The sequence below is a fragment of the Pangasianodon hypophthalmus genome, chromosome 18 (genome assembly GCF_027358585.1).
Source record: "Pangasianodon hypophthalmus isolate fPanHyp1 chromosome 18, fPanHyp1.pri, whole genome shotgun sequence".
Lineage (NCBI taxonomy): Eukaryota > Metazoa > Chordata > Actinopteri > Siluriformes > Pangasiidae > Pangasianodon > Pangasianodon hypophthalmus.
Window position 1 is genome coordinate 4761612 of NC_069727.1, and position 19151 is coordinate 4780762.

The window sequence follows — 19151 nt, forward strand, 5'->3', positions numbered from 1 at the left end:
CTACCAATCTGTTAGGGTGAAGGTTAACACATGCTTCCTCCGAGACACGTGAAGCAGCCAACTGCATCTTTTCAAACTGCTGCTCATGCTGCGTCATGGGGCAGACTAACACACTCGGAGGAAAGCGCTATCCGTCGTCTTCCTCATACACGAGCTCACAGATGCCTGTGATTGGCTAGTGTCACTGTGATTGACAGGAGAGAGAGAGAGAGAGAGAGAGAGAGAGAGAGAATGCACCTCCCACACAGAGAGCAAGGACAATTTTGCTCTCTTGGACTCCTGGTCACTGATGGTTGTAGCATTGTTGGGATTCAGACTTGCGCTCAAAAATCAGCTACGAACGTCATTGGTATGTTCGATGAAAAAAGCGGACTGTATTGTAGAAAAACTTCCCACATCTACTGTAAAACACGGCAGTGGATCATTGATGCATTAGGACTTTCTGCAGCACGTGTGAAGATTGATACCATCATGAATATGGTGACATCATGAAGTACAGGATAATTCAGTCCAAAAACGGGTTGCCTCTGCCAAGAGGTTAAGACTGGCCCATAATTATATATAGAATGATAGATAAACATAATGACACTAAACTAACAGTTGTGAGATACAAAATCAGAGTTTTGCAATGACCATTTAACACTTTTGGTGTGAACTGAAAGCACAAACCCAAGAATATAAATAAGATTGAAATATCCTGCATGGAGAAGCGCACCAAGATTCTCTACTAGTGTCTTCAGCCTTGCTAGACATCACAGGAAGTGACTCTCTGCTGTTCTTTTCTCCTGAAAATATTTCACTAAATATTCATTTTAGGTGATTTGATAAATTGGAGTTGGGAGTTTTGAAGAAAATAATAATGTTCTACTTATTAAAACATAACTTATTCAAGTATATCTGGTGTTCCTTATATTTTAAGCTCAAAATATCACTCATTATTCATTTTAAATATAAATCACAAAAGGAGGTTTTTCCTACATCTCAGAGACTGACAGATTTCCAACATTAAGGAGAATAAAAATCTGCTGATAATTATATTTAATTATAATAATCACCATTGATGGCATTGGCATATTTATTATTATTATTATTATTATTATTATTATTATCCATATTGTTTTAAGTGTTATTTTGGGGTGATTTTCAAACATATAACAAACTTATATTTCCCTTGTCACTGGAATGTAATTCACATTTGAAGAGTTTAAGCTGTTAGCAGTGACTTGTCCTACTCTATACACATCATTGAGCGCTAAAAGTTGCCCATAAATTGGAAAAGCAATCAACAGAGTCAAAAGCAAAACCTTTGAGAAGACAAATTTAAAGGAAATTAATATTTTCAACTACATTTGGTGCTTAACGTACTGTGAAGATCAGTTTAAAGGAAAATTTAGCTTTAACCTCTTCATTGAGTCCTCAGAATAATGTATGCAGAATACATGAAGTGTTAAAAAAGCATTTCCAAATAGTGAGTATCTGTCTCCCTCTAGTGGATAAACTGAATACAACAAGCAGAATTAGGATAATGATGTAATAAGGCATGGACTTTGCCTTCTGCATAAACTGTGGTGTCCTAACACACTTTTGAAATGAAGATGTGTCTACTATATTCCACCAGTTCCTATTTTTTAAAATCCTCTTAAAATGGAGGACCTTATTTTATTTTAGTGTGATAGGAGTTACATGTGTTATATCAATATAACCATTTTTCTTTGCACAAGTAATACTTTTGAATCTGGAATTTTTCGATTTCTGACACTTCTGTCCTATGCATGACACAGTGCAGCAAAGTAACTTCCTCTCACCTAAGAACACTCTATGGCCAAAAGTATGTGGACACCTGATCATCACACCCATATGCGGTTCTTCTCCAAACTGTTGCCACAAAGTTGGAAGCACACAATCATATAGAAAGTCTTTACACGCTGTAGCATTACTTCACTGGAACTACAAGGGCCAAACCTGTTCCAGCATCACAATGCCCCTGTGCACAAAGTGAGCTCCATGAAGACATGGTGTGTGAAGGTTGGAGTGGAAGAACTCGAGTGTCCACATACTTTTGGCCAAATAGTGTAGAAGGCTTCAATTTGAAACCGAAAGATATTCTGAGGACTTTCCCGTGTTGGAAAATGCAGAAAGAAATCTACCAAAAATACAGAAAAGACATACATTTAGGGACCAAATAAAGGTGGACCAGGGTGGGACCAAATGTGAAAGGAATGAAACACTATGGGGAAGCCTGTTCGAGAAAAATAATCAAAACTTTAGGGCAGTGGTGGCTCAGTGGTTAAGGCTCTGGGTTACTGATCAGAAGGTCAGAGGTTCAAGCCCCAGCACCACCAAGCTGCTACTGTTGGGCCCTTGAGCCCTTAACCCTGTCTGGTCCATGGGCACTACATCATTTCTGATCCTAACAGGCTGGGATATGCAAAGAAAAGAATTTCACTGTCCTGTAATGTGTATGTGAGAAATAAAAGCTGCTGCTTCTTCTAACAACAAGGTGGTTTCTAATAACAGCACATCCCAAAATGTAAGATTTGCCTTATATCACAGGAATTTTCCAACAATTTGTAATTTTTTTTTTAATTTATTAAACACATCATACTTTTTATTCATTTATAGTAACATTTAATGTTGTGGAACATCAATGAGACAGGTTCCTCTTATCAGGATCTTGGTGCACATTCCACAAGTAGCAGCCACCTCTTCCCTATCACACGTCACCTACCAATCTGTTAGGGTGAAGGTTAATACATGCTTCTCATGCTGCGTCATGGGGCAGAGTAACACACTCAGAGGAAAGCGCTATCCGTCGTCTTCCTTATACACGAGCTCACAGATGCCTGTGATTGGCTAGTGTCACTGTGATTGACAGGAGAGAGAGAGAGAGAGAGAGAGAGAGAATGCACCTCCCACACAGAGAGCAAGGACAATTTTGCTCTCTTGGACTCCTGGTCACGGATGGTTGTGGCATTGTTGGGATTCAGACTTGAGCTCAAAAATCAGCTACGAACGTCATTGATATGAAAAAAGCGGACTGTATTGTAGAAAGAACTGGTTGCCTCTGCAAAGAGGTTAAGACTGGCCCATAATTATATATAGAATGATAGATAAACATAATGACACTAAGTTTTGAGATACAAAATCAGTGTTTTGCTATATTTATACACTACATATGTTAAGAACTTACTGGCATTGATGTTATTATTATTATTATTATTATTATGGCAAATTGCTGCAGTAGAAACAGAATAAAACACTTCGGGACATTCTGTTATAGTAAACCATGGCCCATTGTCCACCCCATCATTGATTATTTTCCTATAACAGCACATCCTGAAGTCTTCTATTCCTTAATTAACATACTGTGATAATCAGGGCTGGACAATACATGAGTAGTTGTACTTTGTTACTATAAATAAGTAATATTCTGGCATATTTATACTTTAATTGAGTGTTACTGAAATTGAATATGTGTACTCTTTCTTAATTACATTTCCAAGAGAAAAACTTACTTTCTACTCTTTAAATTTTTATTTAGACCTTTAAAGTACTTGTTACAAATCTCGTAGGTTTCTTCGTCTCTCATCCAGCGAGTGACTGTACACTATACAGCGAGATTTCAGTTTAACATCCAAATCAAGTAGAAAAACTAGCAAGAATTGTGGCAAATCATCACCCGCTGGGACCCAAACTCATGCTACACAATGTGTTTAGGGCTATAGCTAGCCGTGTGTGTGTGTGAGTGTGTGTGTGTGTGTGTGTGTGTGTGAAGATGGATGATCCACTGGACTGCAGTATTGAACTTGAGGATGAGCGTCCCCGGCCCTACCTCAGTAAAATGTTTCAAAGTGCTGGAGTAAGCAAATTCTTGTATAATGTCTCCTTTGCCTCCCTAGAAGGCATGAACTCCATCTAATCTAATCTGAAAAAACATGTTGAGGAAAGTTTCACTATTTTGCTAACATTAACTGGTTATAGTTAACTATTCAATTCAGCTGAATTTTATTTGTATAGCGCTTTTAACAATGGACATTGTCACAAAGCAGCTTTACAGAAATAAATGGATTCAAAAAATATATTGTAAATATGTGAATTTATCCCTAACGAGTAAGCCAGAGGCGACGGTGGCAAGGAAAAACCCCCTGAGAGGACATGAGGAAGAAGCCTTGAGAGGAACCAGGCTCAAAAGGGAACCCATCCTCATCTGGGTGATAACGGATAGTGGGATTATAAATAAATCACTTCTATTATTAAGTACTATATGGACAAATAGTGTAGTAATAGTACACATAGGACAAATAGTTAACTAGGTTAGCCTGCTTTGGTTGCTCATGCCAGGTTAGACTAGCATTAACTCTAGCAACTAACATACTTGATAGGCAGCAAGTCAAATTCTAGCTAATAGGAAATATTGCAAACTTACAGATGTTTTCAGTCAAAACGACTAGCTCCTGTAGAACAAATATAATCTTCTACCAGTTTTAGATAAGTAATAAAAGTTATAGTACATGAAAACATGACTAACTTAATTTCATCAGCTGAAAATATTTACTTTTTTACTAGTTAATATTGAGTACATTTAAAAGTAGCAGCTTTTTTTACTTTCACTTGGACATTTTTTTTTTTTTTTTTTGAGTAAGATTTTGAGAAATTATTTATACTTTCATTTAAGGATCAGCACTTTATCCTCCTCTTGTGATGATAAAGAAACATCTGCAAAGCATTAAATGGCTTCTTGGTTTCATCATTTTGAAAAGAAAACCTTTATTTTGAAGTTTTAAAGCCTCTCTGCTCTGTTTCTTGGCCCATGATGGAAAACATTTCTGCCTTCACCGTCACGCCGCAGCGGATGGACGCAGATCCGTGAAGAATGGGACGCGTTATTGTTTCCAATGCATTGTTTTGCACGTAAAGAAAGTGCTTTTTATGTTTTAGCAAAAAATTATTCGATGATTTGACTTCGTCTTTGCCAAATATGTCGGCCGCAGAGGATGCACAGAAGCCGGAGCAGCTGAATAAATTTGAGAAACTGTCAGGGAGTCCTCCTCTCCGAGTGGCAGGTCAGTGGAGAAAAACAAAAACAATAACAATAACAACAACAACAACAACAGTGGATAATATGATGCCGAGCTGGCGGACATTCCTCTGATAATACTGTAGCATAACTTAAAAAAACATAACCGTTTACACTTAAAACGCTTTAACAGTGTATGTGTGTTGTGTCATGGTGAATTAGCTTAGCGTGTGTTTGCTAAATTAGCTGTTTGGCTAAGTGGCTAGTTATTACTGGGCTGTTGTTGTTGCTAGCTAGCTGTCTTACGTTAGCTAACTTGACTAGCTAGAAAAAGAGGACTTTATATATTTTATATTTTATATTTTTTTATTTTTATGTAAGTGATAATCTGTTAGTAAACGTTATTTCATAATCCACCCATTCGTGTGTGGTTAGTTAGTTAGTATTCGCTATACTAGTTAAGCTAGTTAGCTAGCGCCTCTGTGTTTGTGTGTGAGGTTAGCTAGCTGCGCGCGCGCTGACCTCTGAGAGGCTGAAAGGTTCCTGTCAGGAATGTGTGTGTGCGTGTGTGTTTGTTTGTTTGTTTGTTTTACCAAATTATTTTGCAAATTCACATCACTTGTGCTCTGAAATCCCGCATGACACTGCAAAGAAAACTTAAAACACTTGAATTTGACCTTCATGAGAGAATTAATGTTTTAATATCTGAGTGAGAAATCCTCATTCTGCTTTTTTCCTGCTGTTTTTGCTTTGATTTGATTTTAATAATACACACTAAACACTTATATCCACTCATCTCCAACAGGTTTTGTTGTGTGTATTAATTTCTCTCTGGGGGGAAAAACAGAAATTCAAGTGTGGCTGCATGGAAATTATGGAAATATGGTTAGGGATGTTGATGGAGGATGTAAATTCAGTGTCAGTCCTAGGATTTACATCAGTACTGTTTGGGGGGGAAAAAAGTTCATTCCTCTCATAAAAAATGGTTGTTGTGAAAGATAAAACGCAGTTGTACGTCACTGACGATAAGAAAATCTGATATTTTGTAATAGGGGTGACCGATAGAGACAAAAATATTACAATATTTGCGTTGGTATTTGTAGACATTTCTACAATACACGATATGCATCACGTATATAGTAGGACTGTGACGATCGGACGATTTGGATCGATGTGTCGATTTAAAAGGCAACGATCATACATCAATTCCTCTCAGTTATAATTTATTATAAATCAGTTATCATCAAAACAGGACAGAGAGTGTGTACATTTGATTTAGCGGTAACTGGTACTTTTAAAATAATTCGTGAGTTAACTTTAGGCCTTCCTCTGATTCTGAACAATCGTATCATAGCAGATTTAGTAATATCTTCAAATATCGAATCGTTACCTTAAGAATCAATATCGTATCGTATCGTATCGCGTGGTCGTCTCATGTTAATACACCTAATATATGTTTCCTAACAAACTACCAGCAAAACATCATTAAAAACAGCGTGATATGTTTATTTAATGTCTACAAAATTCCATAAAATTAACATTTAACAATTAAAAAAAACATTTAACCAGTGCAAAACTAGCTTCTAATCAGCTACTTTCAATTAAGTTTGTAACTGTTAATAAATAAAACGTTATTAAAATGATACCATAATATCTGTGATATCTCAGAAAAGTGTCATGTGACATCATTTATCACGATTATGATGACATTTATAGTTCATATTTTATAGTTTGTAAATGTTAACATTCTTATGAAACTTTGTGTAGTTTAAGTGCAGTTTTCCCCCCTACTCCAAGGGGATTCAGCTAAGGATTGTGAAGATCCAGCTACATAAAATCTTTGCTTACAGCTACATAAACATCTTTGCTTACAAAGATCCAGATAAGCGACTGATGTCGATTTTAGACTGCGTGATTTCAGCGGCCTTTTAAGCTTATTACTTATCACACTGTATGAGATCCCAATAAACACTTTTATACAGATTGTGCGATAACACACGTTCTCCACGTCAGGTTATATGCTAAAGAAAACATTCATTATTTTTTTCCATCCATTAGCACGTTTCGTTTTCATTTCTCCATCACCATAATTACATTTTGTTAAATAAGAAGTGGTCGATTTGACGTGAAGCTTCACTTTACCCTGTTTGACAGATTTTAACAGACATCTGTTTTGAACTTGAAGCAGAGTAAATGTATACTTCTCTGTCCAAACTGTCTTTATACATTGTGTTTCCATCATCAAATTTTTTAACAAGCAACTTCACAAAGTATGTTTTTAAAATAAAAAAATTCGAAGAAAGTCTGTGAAAACTTCTGTAATCTATCAGCTGTCTTTAGGTAAATAATTTACATAAATACATCTCAAGTCACTGAATTACAGACAGTTTTTTCCCCTTATACACTGATAGTTTCTACTAGGGGTGGACAATTTGACAAAAAACATATAAGAAAAAAAAATATAGCTCTACAAGGAAACATAACCTCAAGGATAAAGAATAACAAAGACCTTAGGCTAGTGTACTATTTCAAACAAATTTTATTAAAAGTGCACTTTCCGACAAAATGTGAACAATTATTTCTAAAATGAAAACACTCAAACATGGATTAGGGATGGCTCGATACCACAGTTTTGACTTCGGTATGATACTAGGATCTGACACCATAGGTGACAAATAACCAGCCTCAAAATATAAGTGGATTGAAAACAATTTTATTAAACACACTGCTTGAAACTCTGCATGAGCAAAAACTACATGGAACATAGGTCAAATTTTGATTTTGGAAGAAAAAAAAACTGAAGAGATGAAATTAAAATAGGATCATCTCTTCATATCTTTTCAGTCTTTATCAAATGGTGCAAAGAAAATGTATCAGAATCAGGTTCATCAATGCCGTCAAAATTATTCATTTTTTTGTTTGTTTGTTGATCACAAAGTACAAAGTAGATGAGGAAAACTAGGATGCCGGGTGTATTCAAAGCGCCGCCATTTCTGTTTACAACGCGTGGAATGGTGCGCTGTGATTGGTTGAGCGGATGGATCGCGTTCTGCAGAGAAGGGAGACTGGCGTTTGTCGCGGTTTGGAAAGATAGGGAGAAAACATGACAATAACACGGCGGATATCGCATTTTGCGTTAAATTAAAAATTGACTTTTCAATACAGACCAGATACAATACTGATTTTGGCCTGAACTTAAAATGGCGTTTATCGCATTTTGGAACCAAACTCTTCATTTTTATACTTCTCTCTCTCTCTCTCTCTCTCTCTCTCTCTCTCTCTCTGAATTAAGGTCAGTTGGTTCACCTTTTTCATCACTTTTGTAGGCAAAGTAATGCCATATTTCATTTCTACTGCTTTCTTTATTTATTAATTCCGAGAGTGAGTTTCACCTGTTTGATCCATTGTCGTTTTCACGCTTGCCGGTTTCGCGTCAGTGTTGTCAACTTCGGAACCACAGCGAATGAAATACCGAACTGAGCAAAATTATGATATCGTACCATTTGAAATATAATACATACCGGTATTTTTCCAGTACCGGTATACCGCACATCCCTAACATGGATAGTGTATTTAAAAAATGTTAAAAACGTAGTGTCCGTGTTATCTGGATTTTGGCACACACTTTGGGGTGCTTTCTTGGTGATTAAACAAATTTTGTCACGTCCATGTTTTTCCCCAGTTTCTTGTGTACTTAGTCACGGTACAGATCACTTGGCAGTCGCGATGACAAAATATGCGTAGATGATCACGCTACAAGTGTACGTTTGGGTGCAGCAAGCCTTTATATCATGGCTGATACTGTCCTTACACGCTGAATTGGTCTATGATTAGATTATCATTTGTAATCCGATCCATTGATGTGTTGTAAACCAGGAGAGTGTGTGATGTTGACTGACCCGACACAGAATGCAAAACACCACCACCGTCCTGCTTGTAACATTTGCATAACTTGCTGAAATAAGCTGTGCACTCTAAAAGGAAGATATTAGCTGATCTGTGTCAGCATTAGCATTGCGTAGAAAATGCAAGTTGTACCTCCTTAAACACAAATTCAATTCTGAGTAGTAAGTGCATCGTCTCTAGGTTTTCTCCTGAGCTCAGACATGTTGCAGAACAAACGATTAATACAGCACAGTGCAGCTGAACTCTCGAATCAGGTCTCTTAGTAGATCTGTGCTTTGAATTGGTTCATATTTCCAAATAAATAGATTACGATCCACAAATGAATGCCACAAAAAATCCACAAATGAATGAGTAGCGCAAATGTCATTTTATGTATTTGTGAATTTAATTCCTTTTTGTGAATCTCCCAACATATATTTTTGGATCTCATTCTATTTATTTGTGAATTTGTTTAATTTTTTGTGAATCTCTCTGCATTTATTTGTAGATCATAGTCTATTTATTTGGAAATATGAAACAGTTCTTACCCCATATAGGTCCAGTCGAAAATGAAATAAGTTTTTATGCACTCGTTCTAGCATGCTATCGTGTAAATGTAACTATAAACCGTTAAAGAGTGATGTGTGATTCAGTGATAAGTTAAAAATTGGCGAATCACTGGCGATTCACTAACAGTACTGTTGTATGGAAATAGTCTGCTTCACATTGGGCCGTATCGCACCATGCCAGAGTTTTTCTTTTTTCTTTTTTCTCCCCCTCTTTCTTTTCTCCATACAGCAGCATGGTCTGGAATGTGTTATTCCTCTTACCTGCCAACAGTTACAGTGTAGAATTTATTAATGAACGACATGTCGTGCTTTTTTAACGGTTTGTGTTTGGATATGATGTTATGGAACATTCAAGAGACAAGTTAGTTCCTGTTCTCATCTACGTTATAGCAGCTATAAATATTTCCTTGCCAGCATCTCTCTCTCTCACACACGCACACACACACACACACACACACACACACACACACTTTCCTGTGCTGACATATTTTTTCATTAATATAAACCTGGTGTTCAAGTTACAGCTGGAACTACAGTCCGAGCCGTGTGATTATACAAAAATAATAGCATCTTCTAACCAATCAGATTCAAGAATTCAACATACATTTTATTTCACAGCATCTGCAGCATTTTTATTATTTAACACTGTCGTGTTAGGCTTTTTGTCCACTTTCTTGTAGTAATCCTCAGCATTATTACTGATAGTGATTTCTCTTGAATGACCAGCTCATGTTGTGATGGTAATGTTGCAAATTCTTACATGCAGCATCTGCAATAGCTTTGGTGTTTAATGCAATGCTGTATTTTGGGGCCTGATGTTTTACACAACTTTTGGTTTTTTTTTTTCACTGGGAAAACTGTCGAGTGAAGACAGATGATGGTGCGATTGTTGTCTGCTAGACACTGCTTTTTTTATTGAGCTCTTATTCTGTATGAAACCCTTCATCAGCTGTCTTTTGTTCCAGTCGAGCCAGTCGGATCTGTTCATTCTCAGATGAACAGCACATGTTGTCGTGTGCATGTATGTGTGTATGTTCTGTTTATTTTCTGCCATTGTCCTGCGTTGTTGTTGTTGTTGATTTATTTGTTTGTCTGATTTGCGGTGATTGTGGTGACAGGCTCTAAGAAGAAAGCTCGCTGGCTTCAGGCTCGACGAATCCTCGCTCAACCTTGCTCCAGCCTGCGGATCCCTAACAGGTTTTTAAGAGAAGGTGGGTAACGCGTCAGCCCTTGAACTGAATCCCACTTATCCTGAAACCAGACTCGTGGGAGGGTGTTGAATTTTCTCCCTACCTCTGCGAGCTTCTCCCCCTCCGACCGTCTCTCTTTTGAGCTCTGTCGTCTTAGCTTTTGTCGTTGTGGTGCCGGATCAGGGCAGGATTATCAATTTTTTTCTGTATGTCTGTGTCCACATTTGAGTGTGTAAGTACTCACACCTGTTTTATAAGTCTAGTCAAGTGAGAGATTTTTTTTTAATATTTGCCTTAAGATTTGCAAGGGTGTGGTTACTTGCTCATAGCTCGAGCTTCATTTTTGATCTGTTACGCTTATCATCCTTGTCTGTTATGTCATGATAAGTCCGTGTCACATTTTCACTATGGTGATGATTGAGATCACCACTTCTCTTCATTCCACAGCGTCCTCACGGCAAACCTTCCCAGTCTAACGTCTTTGTCTGTTTTTGTCCACCCAGCCCCTTGCGAAAATGGTTCAAGGATGCTTGTGTGTCACTGACTGCTTATCCTTGTTAATGAAAGAGCCTCTGCGGCCTTGAATTTTGGTTCCAACAGCAAACCTGTGATCTAAAACCTTTTCCTTCAAACAGCTCCTGAAGCACTGAAAGCAATCATCTAATACGGTCATTAAGGGCTAGTCGAAGAGTCTGCAACCATTTCCCATTCTCAAAACCTCATCGCTCTGTCTCCGTAGGTCACAGAGCCCCTCCGGCACGGAGTGGACACCGCTGCGTCGCCGACAGCACCAATTTATACGTGTTCGGCGGCTACAACCCGGACTTCGATGAGTCGGGTGGCTCGGAGAACGAGGATTACCCTCTTTTCCGGGAACTCTGGAGGTATCACTTTGCAACAGGGACGTGGCAGCAGATCCGCACAGAGGGCTATATGCCTACAGAGTTGGCCTCCATGTCAGGTAACTCAACAGCTGGGACTTTATCATATCTGACACATGACCGAGATTATTAACGATTCATGTTTTTCCAGCTGTTTTGCACGGTAACAACCTGCTTGTGTTTGGCGGCACTGGAATCCCCTTTGGAGAAAACAATGGGAACGACGTTCACGTATGCAACGTCAAATACAAGAGGTGGTCGCTGCTCAACTGCAGAGGGAAGAAACCCAACCGAATATATGGACAGGTGAAAACCGTTCACACAGATGACACTGTAGTCAGGCACTACATTTTTTTACACAAACTAATTAACTCTGAATACCTGTTTTATCTGTTTATGAACCATGACATTGTCCGTTAAGATCCCATTCAGGACAAAAACTATTACAGAATAACAATTCCCAATTTATTATATTAACTCCTACAGGGGCAGGTGATATGACCAAAATATCAGTAGTGCTGTTTTAACATTTAAGTTTAAAACTTAGTTTAATGAGACTTTAATATCTGTGGGTATAAACAATAAAAAAAAATCTATCAAAATTTTAACAATACAGAAGTTTAACATCAAATCATCTGCTTCGAAACATTGCCAAACCATGGCGTACCACAGTAGTGGATGATCAACAATACCTTCAGTCGTGAAGAACAAATTGAGTAAATCAGGAGCACTGTCTACACTCTTAGGGCCGTATTCAGAGTTTTTGTTGGTATAAAATTTACATCAATATTCCACATCAGTTCACATGAAAAGTTACAGGTATTCAGAAACGGTTTACATGCAGCTGCCTATGTTCATTTTCTCATCATCGCAGATTATCTGCGTGTAGTTCACACTTCCGACGTTGCAAGATTCTTCTTGAGTAGAAGCATCCAAGATGGCGTCTAGACACAAGCACTTACCTTTAAGCCAGCCAAAGAAAATGGGATAGAAAATGAAAAAAATAGTGTTTTTGTTTGCTGTCAAATGTAAGATGATATGAAAGCAAGAGACAGTTTAAAAATGAAAAAAAAATAAAGACTAATACAGTGATCTATGAATGGGAAAAGAGAGGGCGTTGAAATAAACGTCTAATAGCAGTCTAGTATATTGCAAATACATTGTTGCATTAATAGTCCTAGTTGTAATTATTACATTTACTGCACAGTTGTTTTTAATTTATCAATATAGCTTCCACTCTCATGCTCCAGAACCTTCTAAAATATAGAGTCATATCAATGGAAGCTCATTTCTCCAATAAATGAGAAAATATTATGCAGGTTTATCTCGCAATTATGCCTTTATCTCACATGTGCAAGTTAATGTCGCACACTTTCACTGAGTTGTGACGTACTAACTCTCAGTTGTGAGAGATTATGTTAATATCACACAGTTGCGTGATGATATGTTGCAGTTGCAAAATAAATTCTCACGAATGTGGCAAAAACAACTGATAATCTGACATTTTCCTATTGCAAGAGCCCAGCACTAATAGAAGTAATTTCTTTTTTCTGGTGCAGGCGATGGCCATCATAAATGGCTTCCTGTATGTGTTTGGAGGAACGACAGGCTACATTTACAGCACAGATCTTCACAGACTGGACCTCACCACACGCGAGTGGATTCACCTCAAACCAAACAACCCTCCGGATGACCTGCCTGAGGAGCGGTGAGTGACCTCTGACCTCCAGAATTAAAACCAAAGTGCAGGCCGTGAATTGGGACTTCTGCTTTCACTGCTACAGACACAATTTTGATTGATTACATGTTTGATTAAAGATGTCACAAAGCAGCTTTGTACATTGCATTTAAACACACAAACTCACTTAAGACTAGTACACACTACGTGATTGTAGAACAGAGTTCCTGGCGACTACACACTGCGTGCTCCCATGGCAACCACTCGTGTCGTGATGTCCAAATACGATCGCTAGGCTCTGATATTTTCAAGCATTTTCATTTTTCTCTGCAATGAATTGCGTAGTGCGAAATTCCTCTGCGGTTATTAGCATGTACAGCAAAGAGAAACAGCCAGTGAGAGTGCGAGAGGAAATCAGATTCATCTGCTTTCATGCACCGTGGATCCCCGAACCCAATTTATCCTTCGTCTGTTTGTGTAGGAGGAAAAAGGCAAAATATAAGTACAATAACATTTCTATTAAAAGAAATGATGTCGAAGTCAAAGTCTGCTTTATTGTCAATTCTGCCACATGTTCAGCACATACAGAGAATTGAAATTACATTACTCTCAGACCCTAGGTGCATACAGATAACACACACAAAAAAAGGATGTAAAAATACAAATGGAAATGCAAATGGATAAATAGAGTATAAATGTAGATCTACAAGGAACAACAGATAGAGTGCAAACAGTGCAGATGTAATGTGAGTAGTGCAAAGAGCTTATCAGACTGTTACAGTGACAAAGTTAAACTGTCAGAAGAGGTAGTTTACAGTCCAATGCTGTATGAGGTAGAGCATAGACTAATGCTGCACAGGTTCGGGTCCTGGGGAATGGGGGCGGTGTCAGAGGGTCAGAGTTTGTCAGTGCATGATGCAGAAATGCCTGTGGCATGTCATACCTAAATGGTTGTTATAAACAGCAGAAAAAATAGCTATGTTTCTTTTCACTATACGCTACCCACGTCTTTTCAAACAATATTACCTCAACATTTTCTCCTATTTCTCTATTTTCTTGTTTCTGTACAAAATAGTGACAGTCACATGATCGGCAAGCCGTCTTTTAGTGTGATCGCACCTACAACACCGAACAACTGACCACAAGCGATTCACGTGATGTAGTGTGAAATGTTCCAAGATATTGAAAGTCTTGTAGTGTGTACTCGTCCTCAAATAAGTCTGTATTTGTAGTATTGAATGGAGTAAACCAGCCTCCCCTCTTCAAATGGTACAGTCTCAGTTTGCCTTAAATGGTAATTGGTCAGATATGTTTAGTGGAATGGGAAGTATTTATTAAACACCGCTGCGCAGTTATGGACGGAATTTTTTTTTTTGTTGTTGTTGAAAACGTACACAGTTTGGAGAAGTGCAGATACAAAAGTAGTCCAAAATAGTCTCTGTACTGAATTGCTCAGGATAATAAATTATCCGTAGTGATGATTAAGTTTGTGATTAATTCATTTTTGATCAAAATGCCAGGATTTTAAGTTTCCAAGATGTCATGCCAGATTCAGACATTGAGAGGGGAAAAAACAATTCCCACATCTAATGACTAGCTTCGTCTCAAACAGGTACAGACATGAGATAGCACATGATGGACAGAGGATATACATCCTAGGAGGAGGAACCTCTTGGACATCCTACCCTTTAGACAAGGTAATGGAAAGCATTTCTGCAGTTTATCATTGTCTTTGAGATGTCTATACACCACCATCCATATTTCACTGGTTTGAAATCATTCCTTCTGCCTTTCAGGTTCATGCGTATAATCTTGAAACAAATTCGTGGGAGGAGATCACAACGAAGCCTCATGAAAGAATAGGTTAGATCTGTTAGATCTGTTTTCTCCTGCGTTTATAATCCTCTTGTGGCAGGATGTGCGTATTTTTTATGACACTTTTTTTTTCCTCTCTCGGTGGCAGGATACCCAGCTCCCAGGAGATGTCATAGTTGTGTCCAGATAAAAAATGGTAAGTTGCAGCACATTTGCGTGGATCGTGTTTTAGTGTCGGATATCTTTGTGCGTCTTTATTGATTACTCTTTGTTTGTAGATGTATTTATATGCGGAGGCTATAACGGCGAATTAATCCTGGATGATTTGTGGAAGATCAACCTGCAGACATTCCAGTGGACTAAACTACCTGCAGTGATGCCCGAGCCGGCGTATTTCCACTGTGCTGCTGTCACACCGGTCAGTGCACCACATACTCATTTTATTTCTCAGATCAGAATAAAAATGGCCAAAGTTAATAAAGCTAACAAGACTTATGGCTCTTTACATGATATATTGGACTGGCAAACGGTGTCTCTCTCTTTTTAGCATTTATGGAAGGAGTCTCCAGTGTCAGAGCTTTGTAACAGTAAAGCTGTAACTTTAGGTTTTCAGCCATGGAAAAGTCCTCATGCCAGAGTTTAGGGTTTCTCAGTAACATGACAAGCTGCATCTCTTGTTAACATTGAGAGAGGAAGAAGAGAACCTGGTGAGAGAATAATCGTTTAAAGCTGCTATAACAACTGATAACAGAAACAAACTTGTCTTGTGGACATTCCACAACATTTACTTGTACCCTTAAATCAATAAAAAGTATGATTTTTTTCTTTATTTTTAACAAATAAAAAAACTGTAATTGTTGGCAAACTGCTGTGGAATAAGAAGGGGAAAAAAATTTTATGACGCGCTGTTACTGGAAAATCGTTCTGGGTGTTGGATCAGCACTGCACATCACACCGCCTAGTCGTTGATTATTTTCCTATAACACTACACCCCAGTGTGTGTGATTCCTTACATAATTAACTGGGAGAAAAAAGCACATTTTGAATGGGGACTCTTTTTAATATGGACCTGAGATCTATACAAAGATAGATCAGTATCAGTATCGGGTCGGATATTTGATCTGAACGCTGGATCGTTATTGAATCAGATTTAACATTTTCGCATCCAATCCACCAATGCAGTTTATGCAGTGTGTGCAAGATACTGACGAACATGACACTGATCATGTACATAAACAGAGAACACAAACTTTGTTGAAGCATGCTGTTATCACAGTCAGCTTGAAGATATTCTGCTCACTTACTGTGAGGATGTGAGTATTGTGTATCAGAGGTTCGATATCATCATTATCTTATTCGTAAAATTGCATTTTAATCACGAATGTGCACCTGTTTAGCTGAGATCTCTAATCACTTTATAATAGTGGTTACTTTCTCTCTAACTCTCCCTCTGGTGTTGGTGCTTTAGGCCGGCTGCATGTACATCCACGGAGGCGTGGTGAACATCCACGAGAACAAGAGGACTGGCTCTCTGTTTAAGATCTGGCTGGTGGTGCCGAGTCTGCTGGAGCTCTGCTGGGAAAAACTGCTGAAATCTTTCCCTCATCTGGCTCAGCTCTCAACCATGCAGCTACTTAACCTGGGCCTCACACAGGAACTCATTGAACGCTTAAAATGAGGATTATCAGCAACGTGTGTGCGTGTGTGTGTGTGCACACGTGATCGATTTTGGAATGGAGGACAGATGACACACTTGAGCCAGTGTCTGAAGATAAGGAATATAGGATTGATTTTTGAAATTTCTTTTCCTTCTCCTTCTGGAATATATCCTTATAATGTAGCCTGCCTTAAAACCAAAAACTTTGGGATGGCCTTTTTTTCTTTTCCGTTGTACTTTTAATTATTTAAGATATCAAGGAGAAAGTGGTCTTTCAGGCTCCCCCTCTCAACTTTCCGTTTCTTTTGGCCTTCGCTGACTGTGGATGAGAGAAACTCAGATTGCCTTCGGATAATTGAGAGATGCAGCTGAAGGAAGTTTTATTTCTGCTATAACTAAGAAAACTTAGTTATACAGAAAGAAAACTTCTCAAAACTGAATGTGCAATGCCAAGCTGGTTTGCGTAGCATAGCAGATAATTACTATGCTGATTAGGCTAGCTAATGTTATGTGAATATTGTTCATCAGCAATCACACAAACAGTGCTCTGAAGTCTGTTCTTTTTTCCTTGGGTTAATTTATTTCTACACACAAAAAAATTTCATCCTCCTTGGGATCAGGTGTATTTTCCGTTATTTTCCGTTGATTTGTCTCATCCACATCTTTATTCACTGTGAATAAGGTGCTCTTTAATTTACTTTTAATGCTTTTATTGTAATAAAACACTTTTTTTTTTTCTCTGCCAAAACTGCACTCCCCTTATATAGACCCTTAAATTATGACATTAGATAGTTAAACTGATTCAGTGCCTTTTCAAGGAATAACTAAAATGTGCTATATTTCATTCTCGACAGTGTCAATAACACGTCTTGGAGGAAGCACTTTATAATTTCAGCATTGAATTCTTTAAAATATTTAGGGTTAGACATGAATAACCCTGACTCTAAACCTATTAAACAAACCTAATTTCTATTTTCTTTTTTGTAAGATACATACTTAGAGCGCATGGACGACACTAAATGACCGTTGATCTGGACGTATTTCACACTTATCAAAGCAAAGCTGCTCTCTGAAAATATCAAGAGGAGGAAGTACAGCATCTTCCTACAATACAAATCACCTGATAAAACATCTTGTGGTGTATAAACAGTATCTTTAATAGAGAGAACGAGGACCACATCCAATCTGAGTGCTTAGCACAAGTAAGGTGGGCGTGGTCGTTAAAAATAAGTGCAGTGCAAAAGGTATTTGTGAATGTGAAGAGAAAATGTGGAGAAAAGGTGACACACAGAGCGCGAGAGAGAGAGCGCGCGAGAGAGAAAGCAAGCACTTCCCTTCTGCGAGCACTGAGCACTAAGACATGCGTCCTACTAAAGCTACTGTTTAAGCGTCGTAACGTGTTAAACCTAAAACTCAGCATGAGGAGTTCATTGCTAGCAGCACACGGCAGCAACCAACAGAGCGAAATAAAATGTTCCGTGACGTCCCTGATTGATTAATACCAAGTAGGTTAATCAGTTCAGTATAAGTATCAGGATCGGTATTGATGAGTAACAAAAAACATGCACTCAAGCTCTGTCTGGAAAAATGTCATTGATGCATCTCTAATCTCTGTAAGAGATGCATCAATGACCTTCATTTCAAGTTAGTAATATGTTTAAATAAACAAATATGTCAACTATTTTGATATTACGCTCTAAGTAGAACCTGAGCCTGTCATTGACCTTAATTTCAACTCTGTTGCCTTTAATACTTACTTTTAAATGCTGAAGTAATTAGGCACTTATTCACAATAGCCACGATATAAAACTATTTGTACGGTCTGTCTTTAATTAGTGCTAGAGCCACACACACTGAAAATAGCTGCCCCTCCCACCCTTTGTTTCCCCTTTTATTTCTCTCTGCATGATTGATGAATGAATTTTGAGTATGAAGGGCCCCACTGGAGTCTGCTCCTTGATGATGTGGTTTTAAGGCAGTTATCAAATACCTGTATTTGTGTTCCTCACAGGAAATCAATAAATATATTGATTGAATAAGTTTTGCTGTTTTGTCTGTTTCTGGAAGTCTGGAGGGCCCTAAGGGACTTCTTACACAGGGGCCTCCACCCACTCCAATCATTAGTTTATATGCAAGAATGAACAGAATTAATATTTTATCATCTTGGAGTCAACAGGTTCATGTTGTCATAGCTAGTAGTAACAAGCTAGCAACTTGACCTGTGTTAGCCCATCACTTACTGTAGATACTCGTTAGTTAGCTACTAACTGGTTCCAATTACATCAACAAGCGAAAACAGGAAAGGAATCAACATTGCATTCTTACCGGTGTTTAAGGTCTGCTTATCTTCTGTTTTTTCCCCAGTTTCTGCTCCAGATAGACGGGAACGTTTCATGAGCACCACTTCGTCGTGATCTTCTGACATTAGTTACGTTATTTAGTTAATTAGTTTTTAGTTA

The 19151-nt window shown here is 38.1% G+C and overlaps 1 protein-coding gene across 2 annotated transcripts; it reads left to right on the forward strand.

The window, feature by feature from the left end:
* The first annotated feature begins 4800 nt into the window (after nucleotides 1-4800).
* On the forward strand, nucleotides 4801-18731 carry klhdc10 (kelch domain containing 10). 2 transcript variants are annotated; one of them, XM_026923340.3, is made up of 10 exons: nucleotides 4801-5063; nucleotides 10590-10682; nucleotides 11401-11622; nucleotides 11694-11848; nucleotides 13102-13250; nucleotides 14833-14917; nucleotides 15017-15083; nucleotides 15184-15231; nucleotides 15314-15453; nucleotides 16504-18731. In XM_026923340.3, the coding sequence occupies exons 1-10, from the start codon at nucleotides 4979-4981 to the stop codon at nucleotides 16711-16713; spliced, it is 1254 nt and encodes a 417-aa protein (XP_026779141.1). In that variant the 5' UTR covers nucleotides 4801-4978; the 3' UTR covers nucleotides 16714-18731. The 2 variants fall into 2 exon arrangements, with proteins under 2 accessions (XP_026779141.1, XP_026779142.1); XM_026923341.3 differs by lacking the exon at nucleotides 10590-10682 and having other exon boundaries at nucleotides 4802-5063.
* The last annotated feature ends 420 nt before the right edge of the window (nucleotides 18732-19151 follow it).